Source organism: Anser brachyrhynchus (assembly GCF_964034855.1).
Source record: "Anser brachyrhynchus genome assembly, chromosome: 9".
Lineage (NCBI taxonomy): Eukaryota > Metazoa > Chordata > Aves > Anseriformes > Anatidae > Anser > Anser brachyrhynchus.
This window is the reverse complement of record NC_137703.1, coordinates 23654096-23677563: the sequence shown is the minus strand read 5'-3', so window position 1 is coordinate 23677563 and position 23468 is coordinate 23654096. Positions and strand designations below refer to the sequence as shown.

At 37.0% G+C, this 23468-nt stretch overlaps 1 protein-coding gene and 1 long non-coding RNA gene across 5 annotated transcripts; one reads left to right on the top strand and one right to left on the bottom strand.

The window, feature by feature from the left end:
* Positions 1–214: 214 nt before the first annotated feature.
* DAW1 (dynein assembly factor with WD repeats 1) lies at positions 215–21419 on the bottom strand. Of its 4 annotated transcripts, none has more exons than XM_080604024.1 (14): positions 21288–21419; positions 20041–20113; positions 18895–19039; positions 15188–15246; positions 14410–14532; positions 12417–12516; positions 9710–9817; positions 8556–8662; positions 5549–5651; positions 3973–4087; positions 3232–3308; positions 1577–1739; positions 844–904; positions 215–761 (listed from the first exon to the last, which is right to left on the bottom strand). In XM_080604024.1, the coding sequence occupies exons 1-13, from the start codon at positions 21391–21393 to the stop codon at positions 870–872; spliced, it is 1314 nt and encodes a 437-aa protein (XP_080460150.1). In that variant the 5' UTR covers positions 21394–21419; the 3' UTR covers positions 215–761; positions 844–869. The 4 variants fall into 4 exon arrangements, with proteins under 4 accessions (XP_080460150.1, XP_080460151.1, XP_080460149.1 ...); XM_080604025.1 differs by having other exon boundaries at positions 215–490; XM_080604023.1 differs by having other exon boundaries at positions 215–904.
* A 130-nt stretch (positions 21420–21549) lies between these two features.
* On the top strand, positions 21550–22279 carry LOC308199613. The gene is made up of 2 exons (XR_013954743.1): positions 21550–21689; positions 21784–22279. It is a non-coding gene; the product is annotated as an uncharacterized lncRNA (long non-coding RNA).
* The last annotated feature ends 1189 nt before the right edge of the window (positions 22280–23468 follow it).

The window sequence follows — 23468 nt, the reverse complement described above, 5'->3', positions numbered from 1 at the left end:
TTAATTTTTTTTTTTTAACCTTAGGTAAGAATGGAAGAATTAGGGATGACCAAAAAGGAATGGAAAGGTGTAGGCAAATATGGAAGGGTATGAGTAGAAGTTTAACTGCAGCATGCATGCAAAAATTAATAGCAGTACAGTTCATAAATGGTTTTTAATGTTTTCCACTGGAAATATCAAGTGAGGCATTTTACTACAAATAACACAACTAATGTTTGAACTCAATACTTTATTATTACACAACAAAAAAAATACAAAAGTACTCAAAGCAGGTGCATAACAACACACCTTTCACTCTTAAGAGTATACTAATGATGTATTTTTTGTTTTTATTATTGTTTTTAATTAAGAGAGCTACCACGAAACAAAGACACAAAGAAATGGAGGCATCCCAGGTTCATTCATCCTAATCATGATTTCTCTTGGGTAACAGAGATGATAGAGCCAGACTCTTTTCAGTAGTATTGAATAAAGAGGCAACAAGCACAAACTGAAATACAAAAAAGCATTCCACTTCAACCTGAGGGTGATCAAACACTGGAGCAGACTGCCTAGAAAAACCGTAGAGTCTCCATCCGTGGAGATACTCATAACCCACTTGACTGGGCCCTGGGCAGCCTGCTGAGCTGACATGCTCTGAGCAGGGATATTGTACTAGACAATCTCCGGAGGTCACTTCTGCTACTCTGTGATTCTCCATCTACTAGATATCAGTAAGTCAAACCTATCAAAATCCAGGTAACTTGGTTACTTCAGCAACGCTGAAACAACAAATGGGTTAATAGAAAAAAGATCTGAAAGACTGAGTTTATTGACTACAAAACTCATGACGCAGGCACATACCATACTGGATCTTTCCTTGTCTTCAGTCAGTGCCATATTCTACAGGTGTTATCCTTGCTCCCTAGTAATAAGCACACATTGTGAGGGAATAGTTTAGGACAACATACTCATTTTTGTTAACTATATCAACAGCCTGCTTTGAAAGCAGAGAAGACAGAAAGATAACGTTTTTTCTGTCCACGACCAGCAAAAGATAGCAGGACCTGCAGCAGTATTTTTCACTGAGATCATCCTGCATCCCCATATTTTGGTAGTTCAATACAAAGGTCCAAGAAATCACAAATACTCTTCATGTGTTTTCCCACTCCCAGGACTTTTTGGCTGAAATGAATGAAACCTGAACAGAGTGCTGCATCAAGTACCCAAAAGTATGCTCCCATTCAAAAAGCTTTGCATTTTTCTCACCCAGAACTTCCTCGCTGCAATGCATTACAAGAGCATGGCTTAACTCACTGGCCTGGGGCCAGTACTTGCCCATAGGACATATAGTAAGGTATGTTCATGTCTCTACACAAATTTCTTCATGGCCATAGTTATATATTAAATATTTAAATATTTAATATATATTAAATATATTTAAAGGTTATAGCTTTTCTTGACTATATGGTGTGTCGCTGCAGGACTCTTTTCAGACTTCTTAATTTTTTAGCATAACAAGATTTAAAATGTATTACAAAAACAGAGAAAAAAAAAAGATATGGAATATAAAAAAAGACTGGAATATGTTAGTTACCTGTAATGATTATATTGCCTTTGTAATTGAAAGCACAGGAGAATATCTCATCACTGTGACCCTCTAATATCTGAAGGCAGTGTCCAGTAGCAGCATCCCAGAGTCGAGCTGTTTTATCGGAGCTGGCTGTTAGTATACGATTGCCTTTAGGGTTGAAACATATCTTTTAAAAATATAGAAAAGAATTATATTACTTAACACATTACTTCGTCTAGAAAAGGAAGCATATCTAGAAATTAAAAGATGAAAACAGAGGCCAGCAACTCCTGCACTCTTTTTTTTTTTTCTGCTAAAATTAAGGAAAGTATTACACTAGTATCATCCTGGCAAACATCTGTGGCTGGAAACTTTATGCATGTACCAAGGTCCATAGACAATGACCACACTGGGATCAAGACTTCAGAATATTATCCGCCAAGATCACAATTGCTCTACAATGGTAACAACTTTATTTAAACATTATCATTATTCCAATGTAACAGATACACATATTTTATAGAGTTCTACTTTAAATAACGTATGTCTGTATAATATCCAAACTCCCACTGAATGTCACTTATTATGCAGTATGTCTTCATATTTTGTTAAACATTCATTCCCTAAATTGCATGCATTTCCAGATAATCAGATTTTTTTTGAGCACTAACCAAACACTACCTGGTTTATCATGTAATGCAATTTTGTTTAATTTCTGAGGGCAAAATGCCCATTCCCCAGAAATCAGATTCTAAGTAATAACCTTCCCAAGTGATCACAGCTACACAGAACACCTGCAGAAATAGATTGACTTCTCAGCATGCTCCCAGATCAGCAGATTCTCACTTCCAGCAGAGAAATCATGCCAGAACTGTGGACCCTGATGAGTAGTGTCCCTAACCCTCCCACATCAGCATGTATTCAGACTACATTCCTCAGTGCATCTACACTGAGTGTCAAATATTGTACTGTGTATATTAAGTGAGGAAGGACTAGCCCTTCTGAACTTAATATTCTCTCAGTAGAGTGATTATACTAGCCAAATCAACACAATCAAAGCATGTGAATTTTGTTCATAAAAAACCATCCTAGTTTCAAAATATTAACAATTAAATTACAAAATGCATCAAAAAAAGCAGCACAAATATAGCATACTAGCATGGAAGCTAATGAAAATTACCTATTTGAAAGGAAAAATGAAAACTTGCAAGCATTAAATAACAAAGTTTTTAAAATATGCAAAATTTTGGAAGTAACTAAATGCATTTGAAATTGAACTTTGGCATTCAAAATTGAGCTTGACGAGATTTTCAGTGAAGTACATGAGTAAACTTTTCAAGACCAAGTGATTTTTAAAATGGGCTTTGAGCTTCCAAGTACCTTAAGCACTTTTGAAAATTAGACCTTCTATGTATTTTCCCCACAGAAATATGTTCTTTCTCTTCCATTCCATAAATCAGATGTGCATAGAAATGAAAAAGTGTGAAGAGCAGGAGGTCCAATAGAAGCAAGGAATAAGGGTGATGGCAGAAGTCTCAGAAGGCAGTGGTCTTAACATTTCACCAAAATACTAAAAAACGTGCTTATTCTTTAACAGTATTCCTGTGTCACCTAATAAGCGACAGATTGGATGTCATACACAATTAAATAAGAAAAGGTACAAATCACATACAACTTACCTTCGAAATCTCACCTCCGTGCCCTTCTAGTTTTGCAATGCACTTTCTTGTTTCTGCGTTATAGACTCTTCCTGATCCTGTTAGTAGATTAGGAGCTATTTGCGATTGTTCTGTTTAAGTATGCTTTCCAATAAGAGCATCTTAATAAGGCCAGAAGGGCCTCATCCTCAGGTTTGATTTCAAAAGAAATAGATTTTAACTCAGTTTCCCCCCAAGGATAAAGTACGTCAAAAAGGAGCTATAATCTGGCTGGGAAAGGTTGTCTTCTTAATGGTTTCTGCTGGTGAATACAGAAAACTATTTATTGTGATTCTTAAAAAATAATAATAAGCATGCAAAATTGCTGCATACCAATAACAAACAAATTTGCTTATTTCACCAACTCTTCATTGCATATTATCCTGCTGTGCTTAAATCTGTGCTACCCAAAGCAAAATTCACTCAAAAGCCACTTATCTAAATATTTAAAATACATTTCCAGCCACAAACGAGTTATATTCTAACAGGCTTGATGTTAAAGGTGAATAAAGTATGAAAAATACAAAAATTTTCACTGGGGAAAACTTCCAAAGTTTAATGGAAAACTTTCTATAATGCAACAAACATAGCTCGATCTATAGTTTCAGCTAATAATACTCCACTTTGATCAAGGCGAGTTCAGAACAGAAACAAAGAAAAAGGATGAAGATGTTTTTATGCAAGTATTACAATCTTTACAGTAGTCCAAGCCACTTCACTTACCATCAGCAGAGGCCGTTGCGATACGCTGGCCAGCATAATCAAAGCAGACATCCAGTATCTCATCACTGTGACCTGTTAAAGTTGCTATATGTGCCCCAGTCATAGCATTCCACAGCTGCATAGGTAAACAAAGGTATTTTTTGGCTTATTTTGACTAATTTACTTGAAAGGTAACTAGTTGATCAATGAAATGACATGTATAGGTCTTTTCTGATGCCTGAATGAATGTATTAACATGAAACCTGGATATAAATCAATAGAATCACCGCATTTTCAGCCTAATGAAGTACTACATATTTTGTATTTCAGCATCTTGATTAAATGAAACTTACAATATACATCATTATTTAACTGAACTTCATTGACATGAACAAGCTCATGTAAGAAGCTCATGGACCTTGCATTTATTTACAAATTCGTTAATGAATTATGTGTATTAGTTTAAATGAATGCTCTCACATTTACAAAAGACATAGTTTTACATATCAAGAAGCTGACAAGAAAGCTTCGGTAAGAGCTAAACAGAACAGAATTCCAAAAATACAGTAAACAAGATATAAGAGAGACAGAATTCAGGAAAAGAACCATTATCTGTCTAAATTGTTACAATCTGCTTATGCTACCTAAAATGAAGGAAGAGTGAGGTTTGGTTTGTTGGTGTTTTTTTTTTTTTTTTTTTTTTTCCAAAATACAGGCATTTTGAATTCCCAGGGTAGGGAGGTGTCTGCAACACACAAAAATATTCACAGGGGATTCCAATAATTTATCTTGTGGAACGTCTTTCAAGGTATTCAGCTATTACACATGGCATGGTGGGCTTGGACCTCAGGAGTCAGACACTTAATTCCTCCATTCTGTGATTCTGCTTTGATTCTGATAAGTAAAACTCCACCTTTCTGGTAAAAACTTTTTGTATGATAAACTGTGAAGAGGTGGATTTGGGAAATATTACAGCTTTGTCTGTTCTGTAGCAAACAAAACAAGAATGCTATAAATTTGACTGCCTTTTTTTTTTTTTTTTAAGTGTTGGCATACCAAATTTGCCAAACTGCTGAGCACCTCAATCTCAATTTTATTTCAGTTGTGTGTGCAGTATCTGTGCAGATGAAAAAAGGACAATTTCTCACCACTGAAATGTAATCCTTTTGCAGTTTAATGCTAACAATCACAGGCATTCATCAGAAGCATTCCAACTGAAAATCTATCTCCTAGTGACCTGCCAAAAGTACATGTGATGCTTGTGACATAAGTATTAAGGGGGAAAAAGAAAAAAAAAAAGAGTTAGACTCCAGGACATGAACTACAAAATAGTCCTTTATTTTTCATACTAACAATATTAATTACTTGTAACAGCCCAGGTCTGCCTTTTAGTTCAGCTGTACTGGGTGACATTTTAAACCACACAGTTAACTAATTTATAGAAAAGTTTTTTAAATAGTCTACAGTGCTTTTCTGAACGAAAACAGGGATTCACCACATTCTATATAAACTCTGACAATAAATTGCTTGCTACATTATAATGAATAGCAAGAGAGCTTATGTACCGGAGTGTCCAGTGCATACGCAAGTTCCTTACCATGCATGTTTTGTCCATTGATCCAGTGACAATGAGAGAACAGTCCCAGTTGAACTGTGCACTGCTAATCTCTCCTCGGTGGCCTATTAAAGTATGTAACATCCTACAAAAAAAAAAGAGAATTTAGATTTTTAGTGTGTATTATGATATAACAATATAAATTATAAGCAAACTTATAAAATGGTATAGTTAAGGTGTCAAATCTTCACCACTTTATCCATCAAAGCAATTAAACGGGTAGGTACAGCTCATTTAGCATTCCAGCACTACACCAATTCCATTGTTTCTCTTTGAGACAAAGAGGCAGTGAAGAATGAAATGAAAGAGTCCTCCCTTCTGTTTCAAAAATATGTTAATGACTGTGTTTCCAGTGAAATGACGACTTTTCAGTGTGAGACCGATTGCTTCTTTTCATCTAGATATAAAGCATATGCAGCAAGTTTTTCCACATTACTCTCCCATTATCCTACTTCAATGAGCTGTAAACAGGGTATTTTTAAAACTCTGTATCACCAGAGTATTTAATCTAAATCTTTTATAAAATCCACTGAAGATCAAATGGAACTTAATCAGGTACTTAAAGTAAGCATGTACCCAAGTAACAGGCAAATGACAGCCAAATTGAAATATGATTTCTAATCCTCATTAATCCTAAACTCGCTGCACAAGGACTGACAAATACTAGTTCCATTAAAATCTTCAATCAGCTTTAGCTGAATAGAGACGGGTACGATTAGCCATTATTGCTTACTATGAATTAATGGCCTATAAAGCAATGAACCCTAAAAAAGATTAATTGATATACATATTAAAGGATAAGTAAATTAGGATATTATCACAATGCTAATATCATGGAATCGTTAATAGAAAACAGCTTTAACTAATGGATAAACTAATGACTAGAAAAACAACTAAATGAGTTTAAGTAACTGAAATGTTTTTATTTGTCGCATAAGATTTGTAAGGGTAACTAAATTAATATATATGCTAGATGAACACATCACAAAGCAAGTCTCCTGAGCAATTGAATTCTTTGTTTATGATAATAAAAACTTGATGCTACTCATGTTGTTTTATAGAATGACTACTTTTTCTTTCTAACAATGTGAGGCCTGCATTGTTGCAATGGTGCAGACCTTTTTACAGTAAATACAAAAATCAACAAACAGAAAACAGTTATCTTTGTTATTTTTTGAACATACTATTTGGCCATCAAGAATGCTGTTATTGTAATACCTAATACCCAAAAAATCTAATCATGAAAAAGGTTGATAAAGCTTTGATTTCTAAATTTTGAAAAGACAGCCCAGGCTTCAGGCCTCAGTGTAAATCTCTGGTGAATAATCAGAATAATTATGAACGTGTGGAACACATCTCACAGAAACCATGATCTATCAGATACACAATCAGGAAGAACCAAGAAAACAGGTGGGTGAAATGCCATATAAAATTTTCAATTTAAATGAAAAACTTGAGTCTTCTTGAGGTTTCTTTCTTGTCTACTATGTCTGCTTCCCTCAGGACATTTCTGTGTACCTACCCAGAAAAGAACTGAGGAACACAGGTACTCTATCAGAGGCAGCCAACATATTCAAAAGAAACTTCAACTATACCCAAATTTGGAAAGCAGTGTTTCTCTGTGATTCTGTGTGGTGAAGGAAGGGCACACAACCTCACATACAAGCTTTTTGCAAATCTACCTGACACTGTGTGCAGAAAAGCATGATTAGCTCACAAGTCTTTCTATCCACACCTCTTCTTTATTACTAAAGGCATCCATGCCCCACTAACATTTAGAAGGCTGAATGCTGGCCCTGGCACAATTGTACTGCCCACTTGCTAATTACCAGAATTAACAGTGTTTAAAGAATTTCCTCCTTCATATTCCACTTCCTGCTATTGCCCCTGATGTGAAGCCCACGCTCGTTTTGTAGAAAAAAGAATGCAACAATAAATCTCAAGACTTTGACTTCAGTGCAGCTTCAGACAAGAAGCTGGAAGAAGCTGTTTTCAAACAAAAATATTTGCAAGAACACCAGGCTGAATGAAGTTGAATCCAAACATCCTATTTGCTGAATGAGTGACTCCGAGGTGCTACCAAACATTAAACTGCTGAAATTGAGTAAGCTCAAAGCTTACAGAATCAAGCCTTAAATGTACACACTAATGTGTGTACGTTACTTTTTAAAATCATGATAACTCTTATTCTGAAGCTATACAACATTGTTTTTTTACTCCAAGATATCATTATGCTCACATTTTCCTTTTATTTATTAAATTCAGTGATATTTTTTTCACCTCTGAAGACACAGTATCTTTATCTTCATAAATTACTTTGTCAGTAATCAAAGCAATCATTTTATTATTCTACTTACACTGAGTTTCCAGTTGAAAAAACAAGACAATTTTTCAGGATAATACAAGATCATACTTAGCTATTACGTTATTATTTGGTGGCATAATAAAGACATTTTGTTCTCTACAGTCAGAGGGACCAAATTTTCTCCTCTTCATAAATATACATTAACATAAAGTAGTGTGAGGAGGAAAATGGACACACTGTGTTTTTTAAAGTCAATGTGACCAGACTCATTTTCTATGAAATAACACAGTCTTTATTTTACTTGAACAGTCAGTTCCATCTAGAAATTCTAGACACCTTCAAAACCACAAGTTTCCATGCTGATAAAGTATTTTCCTGTTTGGAACATTCTCCAGTAACAAGTGTAGGATATACCCATTCTGTCTGCCTCCTCAGTTCCCATGAGTAAATGGAAATTTAGAACAAAAATCTAAACCTGTTGCATACAAAAGCATTTGGTGAGCAGCACTTCTTTTTAGAAGAATAAAACTAGATAAGAGATGAATAGATGAAAGAATGCATAGTCCAAAAGAAGAAGAAAAAAAAAGAAAACAAAACAAGGTCTGTAATTTGTAGCTCAACATTGTCTCTTTCATTTGTCATTAAATATGCAATGCAAAATGATATTTATTAGTACTTTAGTACCTGCCAGTGACAACTTCCCACACTGCTACTGTGTGGTCAAAGGAGCCAGTGATAATCCTATCTCCGGTGGTGTTAAAAGACAATGCAATAATTTCTGCTGAGTGCCCCTGAGAAAATTTTAAAAAAGGAGTGTGAGAATGCAAATAGAACTTTTCCATTACCTTAGTTCAATATGTAGCTTTTTCAGCAGCATAATCCATCTACAACAATTTAGTATCTTATTTACTGCCTTGTCCAATATATCACAATTTTAACAGAAAGACCTACTGGACTGTAGAATAGTCGATAACCCAACAACTGCAAAAAATCAGGCACATCACTTAAGCAGTGAGTAATTGCCAGTGATAGATAATGAATCAGATATGTGACTGGTATTTTTCCATATTTGATTTTAGCAGAATCACATTTGTTCACCAATGCATACCAAAATCAGATGATTCATTTACAGTAAGCTACAGTACAGCTTGTTACTGGTCTCAGTGGAGAGGCTTGGAAAAATTAACTTAAGCATACTTATAAGATATGGGGTCACACATTTCACTGCTCTCTTCCCTGCTCAGGACTCCGAGGAGAGAGAAAGTCGAGGAGGAAGAGAAGCCTTCTCCATGCTACAGGCCACACACACCAGGGAAGAAGCATATGCTCTACTTATTATTTAGGATTTATGCAAGATAAATGCATGGAAACAGCATAGGCCAATCTGAATGAGCAGAATCCCAGCAAACCATGTAGAGCAAAACAAAATCACAATCTAGAGGTAACTGGATGGCTTTCCTCTGCCAATGTTTACAGGAAGACGATCCATATAGATGTAGCCTCTGACATTGATTTTTTCAGAGTTTCTTTAGGCAGAAGAAGTGATAAATTACAGTATTAACAACATGTTTTAATGAGCAATGGAAGACATTCTGACCTATAACTGTAGCATCACTGAAATGAGAAAATCTGCCTTTTTATAAATAGGACTCCTTATAAAACACCATAATCTTATCACTCTTCAAGCTTTCTTAATGTTTTGTGATTGCAGCCTCTGTGGGACCACCTGGTAACAGAAATACTGCGCAAGTTTTAAAACTGTAGTATTAGTTATACTGTTAGTCAGAAAACTAAGAAAGCAAGGAACACCTTTAAAAACGTAAAGAAAGCAAACATACACTTAAAGTAACTACTTCTTCTCCTTTCTCTATATCCCATAACTTGGCAGTGGTATCCATGCTTCCAGTTGCCACCAATGTGCTTTGAAGATTAAACGATAAACATACCTATAGCAAGAAACATTGGAGAGAAAAAGTGGGAAAGATTATTTATATACCCTTTCTCAAAACAAAGAAAAAGGCTCACAATATTTCTAAACAAGACAACAGTCTGATTTAATAGTTTATGACTTACAGAAAAATTACAAGGCTGACAGTTCATTAGGAGAGCAACAAATCCTTGTCCCATAGCTCCTGATGACTACTCAAATCTAGAAAACTAATTGTCTGCTTTACAATGACATTGTGTTAAAAAGACTTACTGGAACATTCCCTGTATTGTTTTCTGAGCCTGGATTAAAATTCACTATTTAGGTGCTTCATTTTGCGTCACAGGGAGAAATTTAGTTCACAAAGTTTTATACAAAATCAGAATTGAAGCAGTTTATTAATGTATTAACAGTGCGTACGTATCTGGCAGAGAACTATATATTCAGCATCAATAGCTGTAATACAATAAACCACAGCATCAGAATCTTATGCAATCTTAACAGCAACAAATTTCTAAACACTCTTCTACAACTCCGAGAAGTTGCAGTCACACACAAACTGCCACACTCCCGCATGCTCACACGTTGCCCCTCCCAGGATGTGTGGGTTACAAACACACCACCTTCTACGAGTATGTGTTCCCCTACTTGCACGCACCTTCCACAGGAGACACAAGTGCGCTAGCTGTAGGTAAACCCATGTCACTTGATATAATCTGCTGATCCCCATGCCAGTGATCGGGCATCCAAATTCACATACCCACACCTTACAGGGTGGGAAAGAAGCCTCCTTGTCAGCCATGCTGACAATCCACCAGGCAGATGCAGACTCCACATGGTCTCTCAAAAAATGAGGCTACACTCTCTGATCTACTCAGAGATTGTGATGGTCAGGATGACTTCCGGCCATGCCAGAGCAGCTTTTCACAACTGCTGCTTTCAGTCTAATGTTTCCCCAACCTTGTTACAAATCATCTTGTTTCTCATATACTTCATTTCAGGGTCTTCTACTTCTTTATTTCAAAACTATCTTTGAAATTCCCCAGCTACTGTGCAAGTTGGTTCCCATCTAGCACTATCATTTGGGGGCTGATAGTAGCCTTCCTCTTTAACAATATCAGTCTGGGGCAAAGGCATTCCGGTTTTGCATTCCGGAAGCATTTGGTTTTGCATACACACACACTCTGTAAACTCACACTTTCAACAGGTGTCACTATCTAGGCCATTTGCCATAGGTGCCCCCAACAACATCATATTTACTTATGAAAGAGCAAGAACAAAAATTCAACAACTTCCCTAATTCATTTTTTTCACATTAAAAAAAAAAATCATTCTCTGTAATTATTCAATATGACTGTTCTGCTAACAAGGAGTTGGAGGTGCCATATAAAAAGGAAAACAGTAGCTAAAGCCACTGGTGCACTTTCATTCTGTCCAGTTATCTTTTTCTTTTTAAATACTAAATAGCCAAGGACATGCCCCTGCCAGCAATGAATCATCCACAATAACAGCCTTCTTTTAGAAACAAGTCTCATTCAGAGAAACAGAATTTTCTGCTGGCTATAATCTTCTGCTAATTATTTGTGAGCACACCTCATAACACTTTGGGTAGTAAACTCATTACACATCGGATTAAACCGTACAGAAGTCAGAAATTGAAAGGGCCTTTAGCTAACCGATTCGTAGAAGCAAAATCACTACAAACTATCTCAATGAGCAATCATGTTCTTCATGGTAAGGGAGAACTGTTTCAGAAGTATACAGAGAATTAAAAACCTACTGAAACCAACACTGCCTTCCCCCATCGTAAAGCGGCATTTTCTCACACTAGTTATGGGGCTTGCAACTGACAATATAAATGCAGAGTGTTTCCAGAAACAGTTTCCAGAAATGCCTATTGGATAATGATTCTATAGTTACTTTTATTCAGAAGTATATTCTGCACTGAAACAGAGCGTTTTAGTGGGTTTGCCCTGATCTTTTAAATTGAAGCGCTGTGCGGCAAGACATTTGCTGTTGCTAACAGAGGAACTGGAAAGGAAATCAAATGTCTTTAAGCTTAAACTGTTTCGTTGTCATAAATCATTAACATTTCATCATCCCACATACTCTCAGTTAACATACTAAAATGGTATTTTATTTTAGAAATTGATTCTTCTGTGGCTCCAGTTGGTCCTGGGCATGAAGTACAGATCTTAGTGTGAAACACAGCACTATAAGCAATTATGTTCTTGTGTATTTAGCTCTGCAAATGAGAGGCAATACAACATATGTAGAAAAATAACAGGACAATACATTAAAAAAATCAAGGAATAAATATGTGCAATAAATTGAAAATTCAGATTGTTGTATTTTTCAAAAACATTTAAACATTTAGCAGACAAAGGAAAATGTAGAAAAAAAATAACCAACTGTATATAGTTTTTTCTATCTCATAAGAACTTTCAGAGTATCTTTTCTTTGTGCAGAACAGAAAAACTCACAGGATCTGAATGTGTGAACAGATGTTGCAAAATGTCTGCCCCTTCCAATGTCAGCTCCCAGAGACACGGAACTCAAAGCTATTTATAATGTTGCACGGAAACAGAAAGGAGTAAGAAACATTCATCAGCACTCACAATTTCTGCAGTATGTCCTCTGAAAGTATGATAACATTTTCCTGTTTCTGTACTCCACAGTTTGCAGGTCTTGTCAAAGGATCCAGTGGCAATCTTGTCACTAAGTGGAAAAACACTGTCGTTTTTATTTGGAAGAAAAATCTCTGACTTCAAAGACAGTAGAACTCACAGAAACAATACCCAGTCTTCCAAGCGTAAGAGCAATATATTTCTTCAAACTCCCTCTTGCAAAATGTTTTAGGTTAGCAATAAATTCTATTAATTAAGTAGTGACTGCTCCTGTGCAGATTTACAAAGAAGAGAGTGGCAGCTGTGACCTTCTCTACCTCTGCTCTCGTGCACAGAACAAAGGGCACCTGCCACCACTTCAGCCAGCGGTCACTCCCTCTGTACAAGCTTGACACAAGACAGAGGTCAGCGTATCTGGAGTTCCCTGCAGGAAGCTGCATGAAGGGGTTTCTGCTTTTGCATGCATTTTGGTGCATTCTGCCACACTACAAGATCCTAGAGCAGGATTTTACAAGCAGAAGTTACATTAATGGGAAAAATTAGCAGATAACTGAGGAGTAACTTTCATTAGGAATGAGGTTATATGCGGTACTTCCAGAAGTATTTAAAAGCTATGTCATTTCATCTGAGACCGCTTGTTTGTTTATAAACTGTTACAGTCTGTTTTTTGTAAGCAGTTTCGCAAATTTCAGCGAGTGAACTCTCTTCCCACTTAAGTCAATGGAAGAGTTGTGACTAACTGCAGTTAGAGCAAGATTGAAGTGAGGTACCCAGAAAACGCAGCACGGGAAAGGATATTGAAGGCTAAAAATTAGCGGAAAAATGGTCTTTTTTAACTGAAGTTTTAAATTAAAATAGCACAAGGTTTCCATCAGGTTTTCACTCACTGTATATTGCTTCTCCACTTCTATATTACAGTCTAGTTATTGACCTCTGCACAGTTTTTTGTTATATATTAGTTCACTTGAACTATATAAAACAGTTTCATGAACTATTATTTTAAAGTAAAGAATAATATCAGAATATAAGACATTGACATAGCGGGCTCTAGGCTGGAAAAAGTCTTTTCATTCAGAAGGAAATGATGATGCTCCAAGTAGTGTAAGAACAAGTCTTTAACATTTAATTCCTGATGTTAACTGTGTTTTGCTTAACTGGTAAACAGGGCATCTGACAGTGAAAGTAGTAATGTGATTCAATATAAACACAGGAATTATCTTCTATCTTACTTTGCAGAGAAGCAAAACGACTTACTTATACAAAAGCTTCCTCAGGAAGCAAACAACAATGAAAACTCAGTGCCTAACATAATTTCCTTCATCTAACAGGTGGCAATTCTGACCTAGGGCAAACAGTTATTGCAGAAAACAAAAGATGCACAGATGCATATTTGACATTCACACAGCGGCACCCTGCGGATTTTATAAAAATTACTCAACATCTCTGACATTTTTATATCATGTCTTAAATAGTAATGACTATGTAACACAGTCACATACACATGTAACAAAGAGTGGAGAAATACATTTTTGTTACGACAGAAATATTATTTCTCTTTAACTGCAGCAACAGAAACTGTATTAAATACATATCTCATGTCTCACGTACAATTACATGGAGGCAGTAAGGAATGATTATTACAACATAATCTGATCATGTAGATATTATCAGAAATAAATCTGTGTTACAATACATTAAACTGGCATGCATATAGATTTATCAAGACACTGCATACCTAATGAAATTTAAGTTTTGAATTTCTAAATATCATTAAAAAAAATCAAAGCAGAAAAAATGCTTATATGTATGGCTTATACAAACAATATACAGTATCATCCTGGTGATTAGCTACAGTTGAACTTTTCCAATTCAGAATTTGAACTCTTTGAGATAGTCTATTTTACTTTAAAACTTTAGTAACAGTGCTGTATTTGCAAAATAATGCAATTAGCAATTGTTATTTATTCAGCAAAAATATAATTACCCATAAGGGTTATTGAAAGCTATTGCATAAACAACATTTCTGTGTCCCTCCAGTGTACGTAGCTCTTCTCCTGATGCAGTATCCCATACTTTGCAGGTTCTATCATAGCTTCCAGTGATAAAGCTAAAACAAAGAAAATAACTTCTAAATACTGTGAATATGTTACTGCTCCCGGTACATCAGAAAAGAAGTGACTTCCACAAAATTCAGCTAGCATTGTCTCAGACCCTAAATCTTTTTTTCTAAAATATTGATCAATGACCATGGAGGATCCTTTTTTATTATTTATTTAGAGATATAAAACACTTGTTTCTAATCTTTAGTGTATTTCAATTAAAATGCAAGCTGCTGCTTTCAAGACATTAAAAAAAAATGATTTGGTATAGGCCCATAGTGAAATCAATCAATACAAAATTCCACACGAGCGAAAAGTCCCAAACTAATTTATGTCAAAGACTCTTTCAGCTTTCAGTGATGCTTGCTGTATTGCCATAAAGGTGCTTCTTTGTGAAATACGGTAATTGTCAACAAACTATCATCTTGAAAGAAGAAAATGACATCCACTGAATCTCACCCCCTACTTCTTTGCATATCCCATTGGTTCTACTACAGAAGCCTAAAGTCTAATTCCCAGTCATGGCTGAAGTTGTTTGTAAATAGCACAGCTGACTTTTTTTTTTTTTCAGAAAGATAAGAGCACTGAATTTCATTTGCAATGTAATAACAAATACAAGACTTCGATTAGGAATTATGTTTCTAGAATTTGAAAACAACTTACCGAGAACCAGATTTATTGAATGCTACATTAGTCAGTGGCAATATATGTGCCCTAAGGACCTGAAATAGAAGGGGGAAGAGAGAAGAAAACACTTGACACATGAAAATATATATATATATATATATATTCAAAACATTCAATAGGTTAATATTTTTCCTGTGTGATGCGATCTAGGTGTCCCTGCTCCAGCAGGGGGGTTGGACTAGATGATCTTTCAAGGTCCCTTCCAATCCTTAACATCCTGTGATTCTGCAATTTCCTCCTCCTCCTGTCAGATTAGCAGTTACAGCCGTAATACATCAATCTCTAACTTAAAAAACAAACAACCAAAAAAGTCATGCCTCAGCAGGTTATTGCTGCAGATATTACATAGCATTGATTTAAAATTCTTATTTCACTTGAATGAATTGTGTTTTCCTGTTTGCTTTTCCTCCACTTTCTCTGAGACCAGTGAAGTAACCTAGGCCTTAGCTGACAGGGCAAAAACAAATGAGTGAAGGCGACATGCCTAGTGAGCTCCCTGAAGAAGAAAATCCTAACTACTATTAAGCCTTATATAGTGAAACATCAGATCCAGATGAATTGAGTATTCTGAATGTTTTATGTCATATATGGGATGCTTTCAGCTAGTATATGATTTTGCTTCTAAAAACAGGAAGAACAAAAATAAGCTGCAGCTCTATCCTATGAGGTCATGACAAAAAAGCATACAGAACAGTAACAAAGATACTTATCAAAACAAAATTCAAAGAGGGGACTTCAAATTGGATTTCTGCCTGTGTTGTTTAGATTCTGGAGGATACTGTTTTTCTAATGTTTCAAAGGCCCTTTAATCAGACAGTACATATGCTTCATGTAAATTACCTCATACCAATACTAACATATACTAAAGCCTGTCAAACAGATATAAAAATACTTTCAGACACATAGGTAACCATAGTTTCAGACACTGGCCTATAAAAGTCAGTGTGCCAATATATAACCTGGTTTGTGTTTCAATAACCTGGCTACTGTATAATATGGTTTGCATTTGAACGACTTCCATCTATCACAAGCTGGACTCTCCTCTAAAGAATAACAATATCATGACCTGAGAAATCACAGCAACTGCTGAGTGAAGAGATGATAAAAATACAGCAGTGGTCCACTGTTCTGTAGCATCATGAATGAAGAAGGAATGACTTCTGAGCAATGCCATTTAATCAGTGACATATTACCACGGCTTCAACTTTTTGTTCTCATCTCTAGTTTTCTCAGCTGCCTGTCTCAGAAAGGAAAATAAAGGAAGCTCAGAGATCTTCAACTCGGAAGAGTACGAACTCATGGAAACGGAAGAGAAATAACAATGGTCGGGTAAAGGACAGAGACAGAGAGAGAAACAGAAATTTTCTATTCTCCTAAGAAAGTGAGACAAGTTGTCCTTTCAGCTGCAAGAGTGGGAATGGGTAATCAAGATATGGAAATGACAAAAATACTTTGTTTCTGGTTTGTTGTTGTTTTTTGAAACACCCACTGTGTACAAATGTCTGCATATAAGTATGAAAAATTATGGAAATTAATGGAAATTTGATCCATGACATTTTTAGGGCTCCATGCAGGCAAATCCGAACAACAAATATATTTAACAGTTATGAACAAAAAGGGAGGAAAATTAGATAGGCTTATGTTCAATTTCAGACCACAGGACTAACACTATTTTTTCAATGCCTACTGCTGCAGTTGCTCATCCACAGAGCTCCAAGCCTGCAAGAACTTCTTGTGCAAATGATATAATAATCAAATCGCAGGGCAATATTAAAAAACATACCTCCATTCTGCAAGATCTGTTACAGAAGTCCCTAAGATAATCTGCAAATCAGTGCAGAGTGCCATTGCTATGCAGTAATTTAAAACCTGAGAACTCATTACAATGGCTCGCTTCCCTGCAGGGTACCTAACACTGCACTGTCACCACAATTACTGGAAATAACCAAAGGATGGATTTATCTCACTGCCTATCTACTCACTTAAGATCATGCTCTTCAGCAACAGGAAAAAATATTCATTTCCAAACAACGCAAGCACTGAACACTTTAAAAAAAAACATGCTCACACCCATATTTTGAATTTTATTAGTATCTCAGAAAGTTGGATACCCGTTTCGTTTACATGCATTAAATGGAACTGAAAATTAAACCAATTTTTTCCACACACTTCTAACTACTCTTGAGTGAAAGAATTAAGCCAGCATCAATTGGATTTGCCCTCCTCAAGTATTTCTGAACTGATCAAACATGGCACTATACCCAACAAATGACAATTACGTTATTTACACTGAAATTTAGACATACATTTGAGTATTTGTCAGTCTTGGTGAGGAACAAACTAATTTAGAAGATTGTGAAAAGCAAGGCATTATAACAGCTGAGAGCATACCTTAAATTTAAAAAGTCTTTGTTGTGTTTTAAGAAACTGTATTATAGAAAGCTCTGGTTTCAAGGTTAAATGTACAGATCTTTTGTATTATTCACTCAGGTGTGAACTGTTGGTTAGAAGAATCGAAATTACATCTAACAACATTGCAAGTTCTGTTTTTAACCAAATCAACCAACAAAAAACTTCTCCCTTCTCTCTCTATGCTGAGGACAATGATCAATACCGTAGTACTGACCAGCAATTTTTAACAGCTACACAACGCCATCTGCTGACACAATGAAGACAGAACACTTAGTTATTTCAGATTGCAACATGCCATCTCTGGAAGCAATTTCGTTTTCTTTGCCTAAATAAATACAGTTAAGTCTGTTGTCTTCTGATAGACTGAATCCTGGATTTGAAGTCCCAAAAGGTCTCTCTAGTCGTTGCTCTTAAAAAGCTGCATTATTTAAAATACATTTACAAAGTGTTGTCTGTAAACTCAAGACCAAACTATTAATATTCGCGTATTGGTATGAATATTTACATATTAATATTTACAACTTAAAAGAAGACAAATTAATTTAGACCAAAACAGTATAAACAAAGAAACTATGACTCCCTTACTCAAAGAAAAAAAGTGTGGGTACATGCCCATACACTACATTTTTCATCAGCTTTCCAAGGAAAAAAGAATGAAGTATCTTTTTATTATCATTATTCCATTTATTATTCCAGTCCTATTGACAAGATTCACTATGGAAGGCTTATATGAACCCTAACCTTGAAAATTGCTCTTTATCCAGTTCATTGGCTCATGTCTTGGCTGGCAGAAAGTAATGACGACTAGTATTACTGTATGTACCCAAATATCTAAATCAAACTTAAGTTCCACAAAACGAAGAACAAGAAGACAAGGGTATAAAAATATTCAGGGCCTTTCCCAGCAGCTAATTATTTAGGTTCTATTTGTAGTTTTTGTTTAAACTTAACTATGGGTGTTGCTTGTCCACAGAGTTACTTGAATAATAAGGTAGTTATTTGTCTCCATCCAAAACACACCCTTGTACATAAGCCTGTGTAAATAGAGTTTAGGAACAGTTATACCTCTGGCCTTTTGGGGGAATTCCTGACAGGCACAACCAGGCCATATTCAGTCTCTGTAACAGTGGAGAGGTGATCAAAAAGACACAAGAAATTAGTAATAAAGTCCAAATGTTGCTCTCAGGTACAATACACACCTCTAAAAACATAATCACAACATTCCAATGAAACCCCCAAATCTCCAATATTATTTTAAAGATGACTCTGACCTTAGAAAGATAGAACTTGTGATCTTCTGGTTCCCCTAGCTTCTCCTGCAATCTTCGTACTAAATTTATGACATAGTCCTTGCATGAAGTTGTGATGAGAGGTTCTCCTTTTCGAATTTCTTCTACTAAGGCTATGACATCTGTGCTAGTTATGAGGAAAAAAAGCAGATTTTATCCTCTGGCAATAGTTATGATTATAAATGCAAGCATATTATTTACTTGCAGAGAAATGAAAGCAAGAAATTAAATGATATTTATCTCATCCTGTAATGGCTTAAAAGAAATATGAATAAATCTTTCTTGGTTTCTTCTTTCCCTCTTCAGTAAGGCAGTTCAGTCAGATTTAACTTCTTAGAATTTTAGCTTAGCAAGAGCTTTATCTTCTCAATGGGTTTCCACAGAGGGTCAGACATGGGAGATGTGTATCCAAACTTGGTTTTGGAATAAATATTTAAATTACAGTGGAGTTTCGTGAATTGCCCATGAAGTAGCAACAACAAAAATTAGATGTGGAAAGCATTAAAATGATCTCTGTGTGTGTCTTCACAGATATATGTATGTTCCTGTAACTCATAATTATGGTAACAATTACTAGAACATGGTCCACAGTTCGTTGGTACTCATGGAGACCCCAGGAAGTAGTTCACAGCTAATCTGTAGAGTCAGATCTTCTTTTTCTACAATCAGATAAACTGCTGAATCCTACCCATCCATGAGATAAACTGAGGATTGACAATATGCAGCAGTGAAAGTGCAAACACACACTTATAACTGGTCCTACTGAGAAAACCTAGCCTTCCTGCTAGCATTGAAATCATCGCAGTCTAAAAGGGATTTTCTATTTCAGTCCTCTAAACAGGAGCCACTAATATACCCATAAATTAGTATCCTCTCAGTGATTATACTCCTGTTAAGTAATGCAAGACAACTTTTGTCTTTCACAAAGTGACTTGTTATGCCAAGAATACTGAGCTGGACAGTTTCAGGTAGACAAAAATAAATAGTTTTTATATTTGGATGTTTCAGTGTGCATTTTAGTGAAAGAAACATCATTCATGTCAATTATGTTTAAAATAATCAAACAGAGTTGTATATAAACATGCTATAAAACAGCAGATACTGTTGTTGCCTGAAATAAATACTTACTCAGGGCTAAGATCAAGTAGATCTATAGATCTGGTCTTCGGCTCACCACCTTGTACATATTCCAGAATAATTCCTTTAAAAATATACGATAAACAGGTTTTAATTAGATGTTAGGGATTTTATAATGCATACTGTTAATGCTTCTGCTTGTGTTGCCCTACTGACTTAGCAGACCTACTTCCAGTTACTGAGACAAGGAGGAGGTTCGGCATTCTCAGTTAGCAGAACAACTCTGGTGTGTTTATATGATAAGAAATACTAAATATTATTACTTAAAGTAGTTATGATCCATTTTCAATTCTGGAAAATAACAAGTTGTTGGTGTTTGCTTTTCCCCAACCGCTTTTCACAATATTTCATCAGCTGTTTTCAAATAAACTGTACTGAAGATACTTGCTGCAGTTTGTATTTCCAAGAAGCCCAGAAAATATGTTTTACAAGAACTGTTACATTAATTTCACTGTTTGCAAAGGCCTATGTGCAATAACACACAGAAAACCAGAGCACACTTCCCACTTCCCATTTCCAAGTGTGCTCTGTCACCTCCACAAGATGTACTTTGAGCTAACGTATTAAAATGTTTAACCTCATTGCTTAGTATTCTGCCAGTCCTTGCTTTTCTGTGGGAAAGGATAAATTGGATTAATTTTCACGTCACTGTATGTAAGGAAAACGTTTAATTTGGCAGAAAGATCTGTTATCACATCACACTCCCTGGGCTTGCCCTCTCCGCCTTGTTTCGCTTCTTGAAGCCAGTCACTCTCCTGAAGGAGGTAACGATGAAGGCAGCTCGCTGGCATACCTTATCAAAGCATGGCTCTGCTCAGAGAAGCCACACAACAACCAAACGAAAAATAAGCAACAAAGAAACTTTTCACTAAACAGACCTTTATATCACACGTACACTTTTTGGTGCTAATTGCCATGACTTCTGAACTTTTAAACGCCCCGTGGCTCAGCAGAACAAGGTGATGTAAATAAACCTGCCTCGCCTACACAAGGTGCCATCACCAGTACCACCTCCGCAGCACACCGCTGGCGGACAGGAGCCCTGTAGCAGCTGCCCTGCCACCCCACAGCACCCCAAGCCGCATCACGCCACGCAGCTGCACGCACGACCCCACTGCGCGCCACACGAGCAAGGAGCACACGCGAGGAAGCCCGTGGTTACCGACAGCTCCCCACACACCCACCCACACCTCCCCACGCGGCCCGGCCCGGCCCGTCCCCCTGCCGGAGACCCGCACCCGGCGGGTAGTAGCGCAGCAGCAGCCGCCTCAGCGCCATCGTGCGCCGCCAGCCCCGAGCCCCGGCCCGCTGCCACGGCAACGGCCAAACAGAGCCCGCGCGCATGCGCCGCCACGCGCCGGGGCGGCCGCCATCTCCCGGCCCCAGCCGCCTCCGGGGCAGGCAAATGGTGGTGGTGGTGGTGGTGGTGTCGTGCCCGGGGTCCCTCACAGCGGGGCTGTGCACTGCCTGCAACAGGCGGGCAGCAGAGCGCTGATTTCTTCCTTCCTCTGTTCTCTATCATCCGGGCTTTCAACCTCTATTTCAGCAGAACTATCTGCTGTAACGGCAAGATATCACCGGAGTAGCAATAGTCAGCTGAAAGCTCATCAATATACAAAGTTAGGCTTGCTTTCTCCCAGGTGGACTGATTTGTACTTATCCCTATTAATTCTACCTGTAACTTTGTGTTGTGCATGGGCTCGTTATTTGAACTCTTTTCTGCTGTTTTTGCAGTCGGCTCATCGTGCCCACCCTGAGCACCAGCAGCCGGAAGGGCTGCACGCACCGCATGGCCCAGCTTCACGTGTGTGCTGCGGAGATCAAGGTGTCAGCCTGAAAGCCTGAGCTGGAGTGTGCTACAAATGGCAAAATGCGGGCAGTTAAAGAGGCAGGAGTAACAGCAGGACAAATACATGACAGCTGTTTGAAAAATCAGAGTTGATGACTAAAGTAAAAATGTGAAAAGAGAGAACCAACATGGAACCATTAAAAGACAATGTACTAAAGAGTCAATCTTTATGCAGAAATGGCTGTAGATCATCGATAGGGGGAAGCAGTCATACTTTCATCTCATCAGTCTCCTCATAGCCCGTATCATTGGCAAGGGGTCACTAGAACAAGGTTCAGGTCACTGTTTAACAGTACGTGACTTTTGTGAAACACTCACAGGGCTCCCTACAGCTTCACTTTGAAGACAGACCTTTGGTTCTGCACAGCTAGGAAGTAAAATACAATGGCCAATTCCAGGTTGTCTGTGAGACATGATTGGTGTTTGGTTTGATCTTTTGTCTCATTCATATGTGGAAGGTTGGTTATCTTGAGGCAGATAGGAAATATTTTCATTGAAAACAATCTAAACAGCTTTACAACAGAACTGACTTATTTGGAATGACCCTGTTCAAAAACAACTTTTTGAACAACCCCTAGTCTTGGCGTCCTCTAGTGTCTTAACAGTTTTTTGTATTTGTTTAGCATAATATGTAACCACCCCAATTATTCTTTCCAGGCATAAATATTTTTCTGTTCTTTTAGCTTAAATGATGCTAACAATGAACATGCCATGGGCGCTGCTTTCTACATTAACTCCTTCCTCTCAGTTCTTTGCAAACACACATTCATGCAGCCTCTCTGGTGTCTTCAGTATTAGTTAACACCGACTAGAAGTGTTACGTGTGACTTGTTAGTTAAATTTAAAGGCTCGATACTTCTATACAGCATAAATGAGGAGTATCTGCTATTTTAATATAATTTCTACAATAATCATCTGTTCAGTCCTGTACTTCAGGATGGTATTTGCATCATTGAATCAATTATTGTGGTATTCTTGAGAAATAATTTTTTTCAAGGTTTTGTATATCATATACCAACAAGCTTGTTTTGTTTGTGTTTCATGAGGCATGGAAAGGACAAATGCAGCCCAGTCTGAACAGGGAAGAGGGAAGTGGAGCAGCCACAGAGCTCTGTGACAACAGCTCCTTGCATGTTCTTGCCTTACTTTCTCCCTGTTATTCTCCATCCAAACACACGTCTCACAGCTTGTCATCATCAGGAGTAAGAGGTAATGATGCTGGTGACATTATCAGTCAAATCAGGCCTCAACTCTCATCCCCTTTCCTTGTTGGCATAATGGCATTGGCTTTATGGCATTGTTTATTCCTATATAAAAAATAGAAAAAAAAATGCTGACTACCCAAGCAGGTGGCAAAGAGCTATACTATTCTGAGATGAAGTTTTTCCCAAAGTGCCACTGAGGACAGGCCTGCATGCAAAATAAATAGATAGTAACTAACGGTATGTGACAAAACAGAACTACAGCTCTGGCACAGGTAGGATTATCTATGGAGACTTTAGGCAGCATAGCTAACAACTGTAGAGAGAGGAAGGTCTTCAACACAGCTAATTGTTTAAGGGCTAGGCAA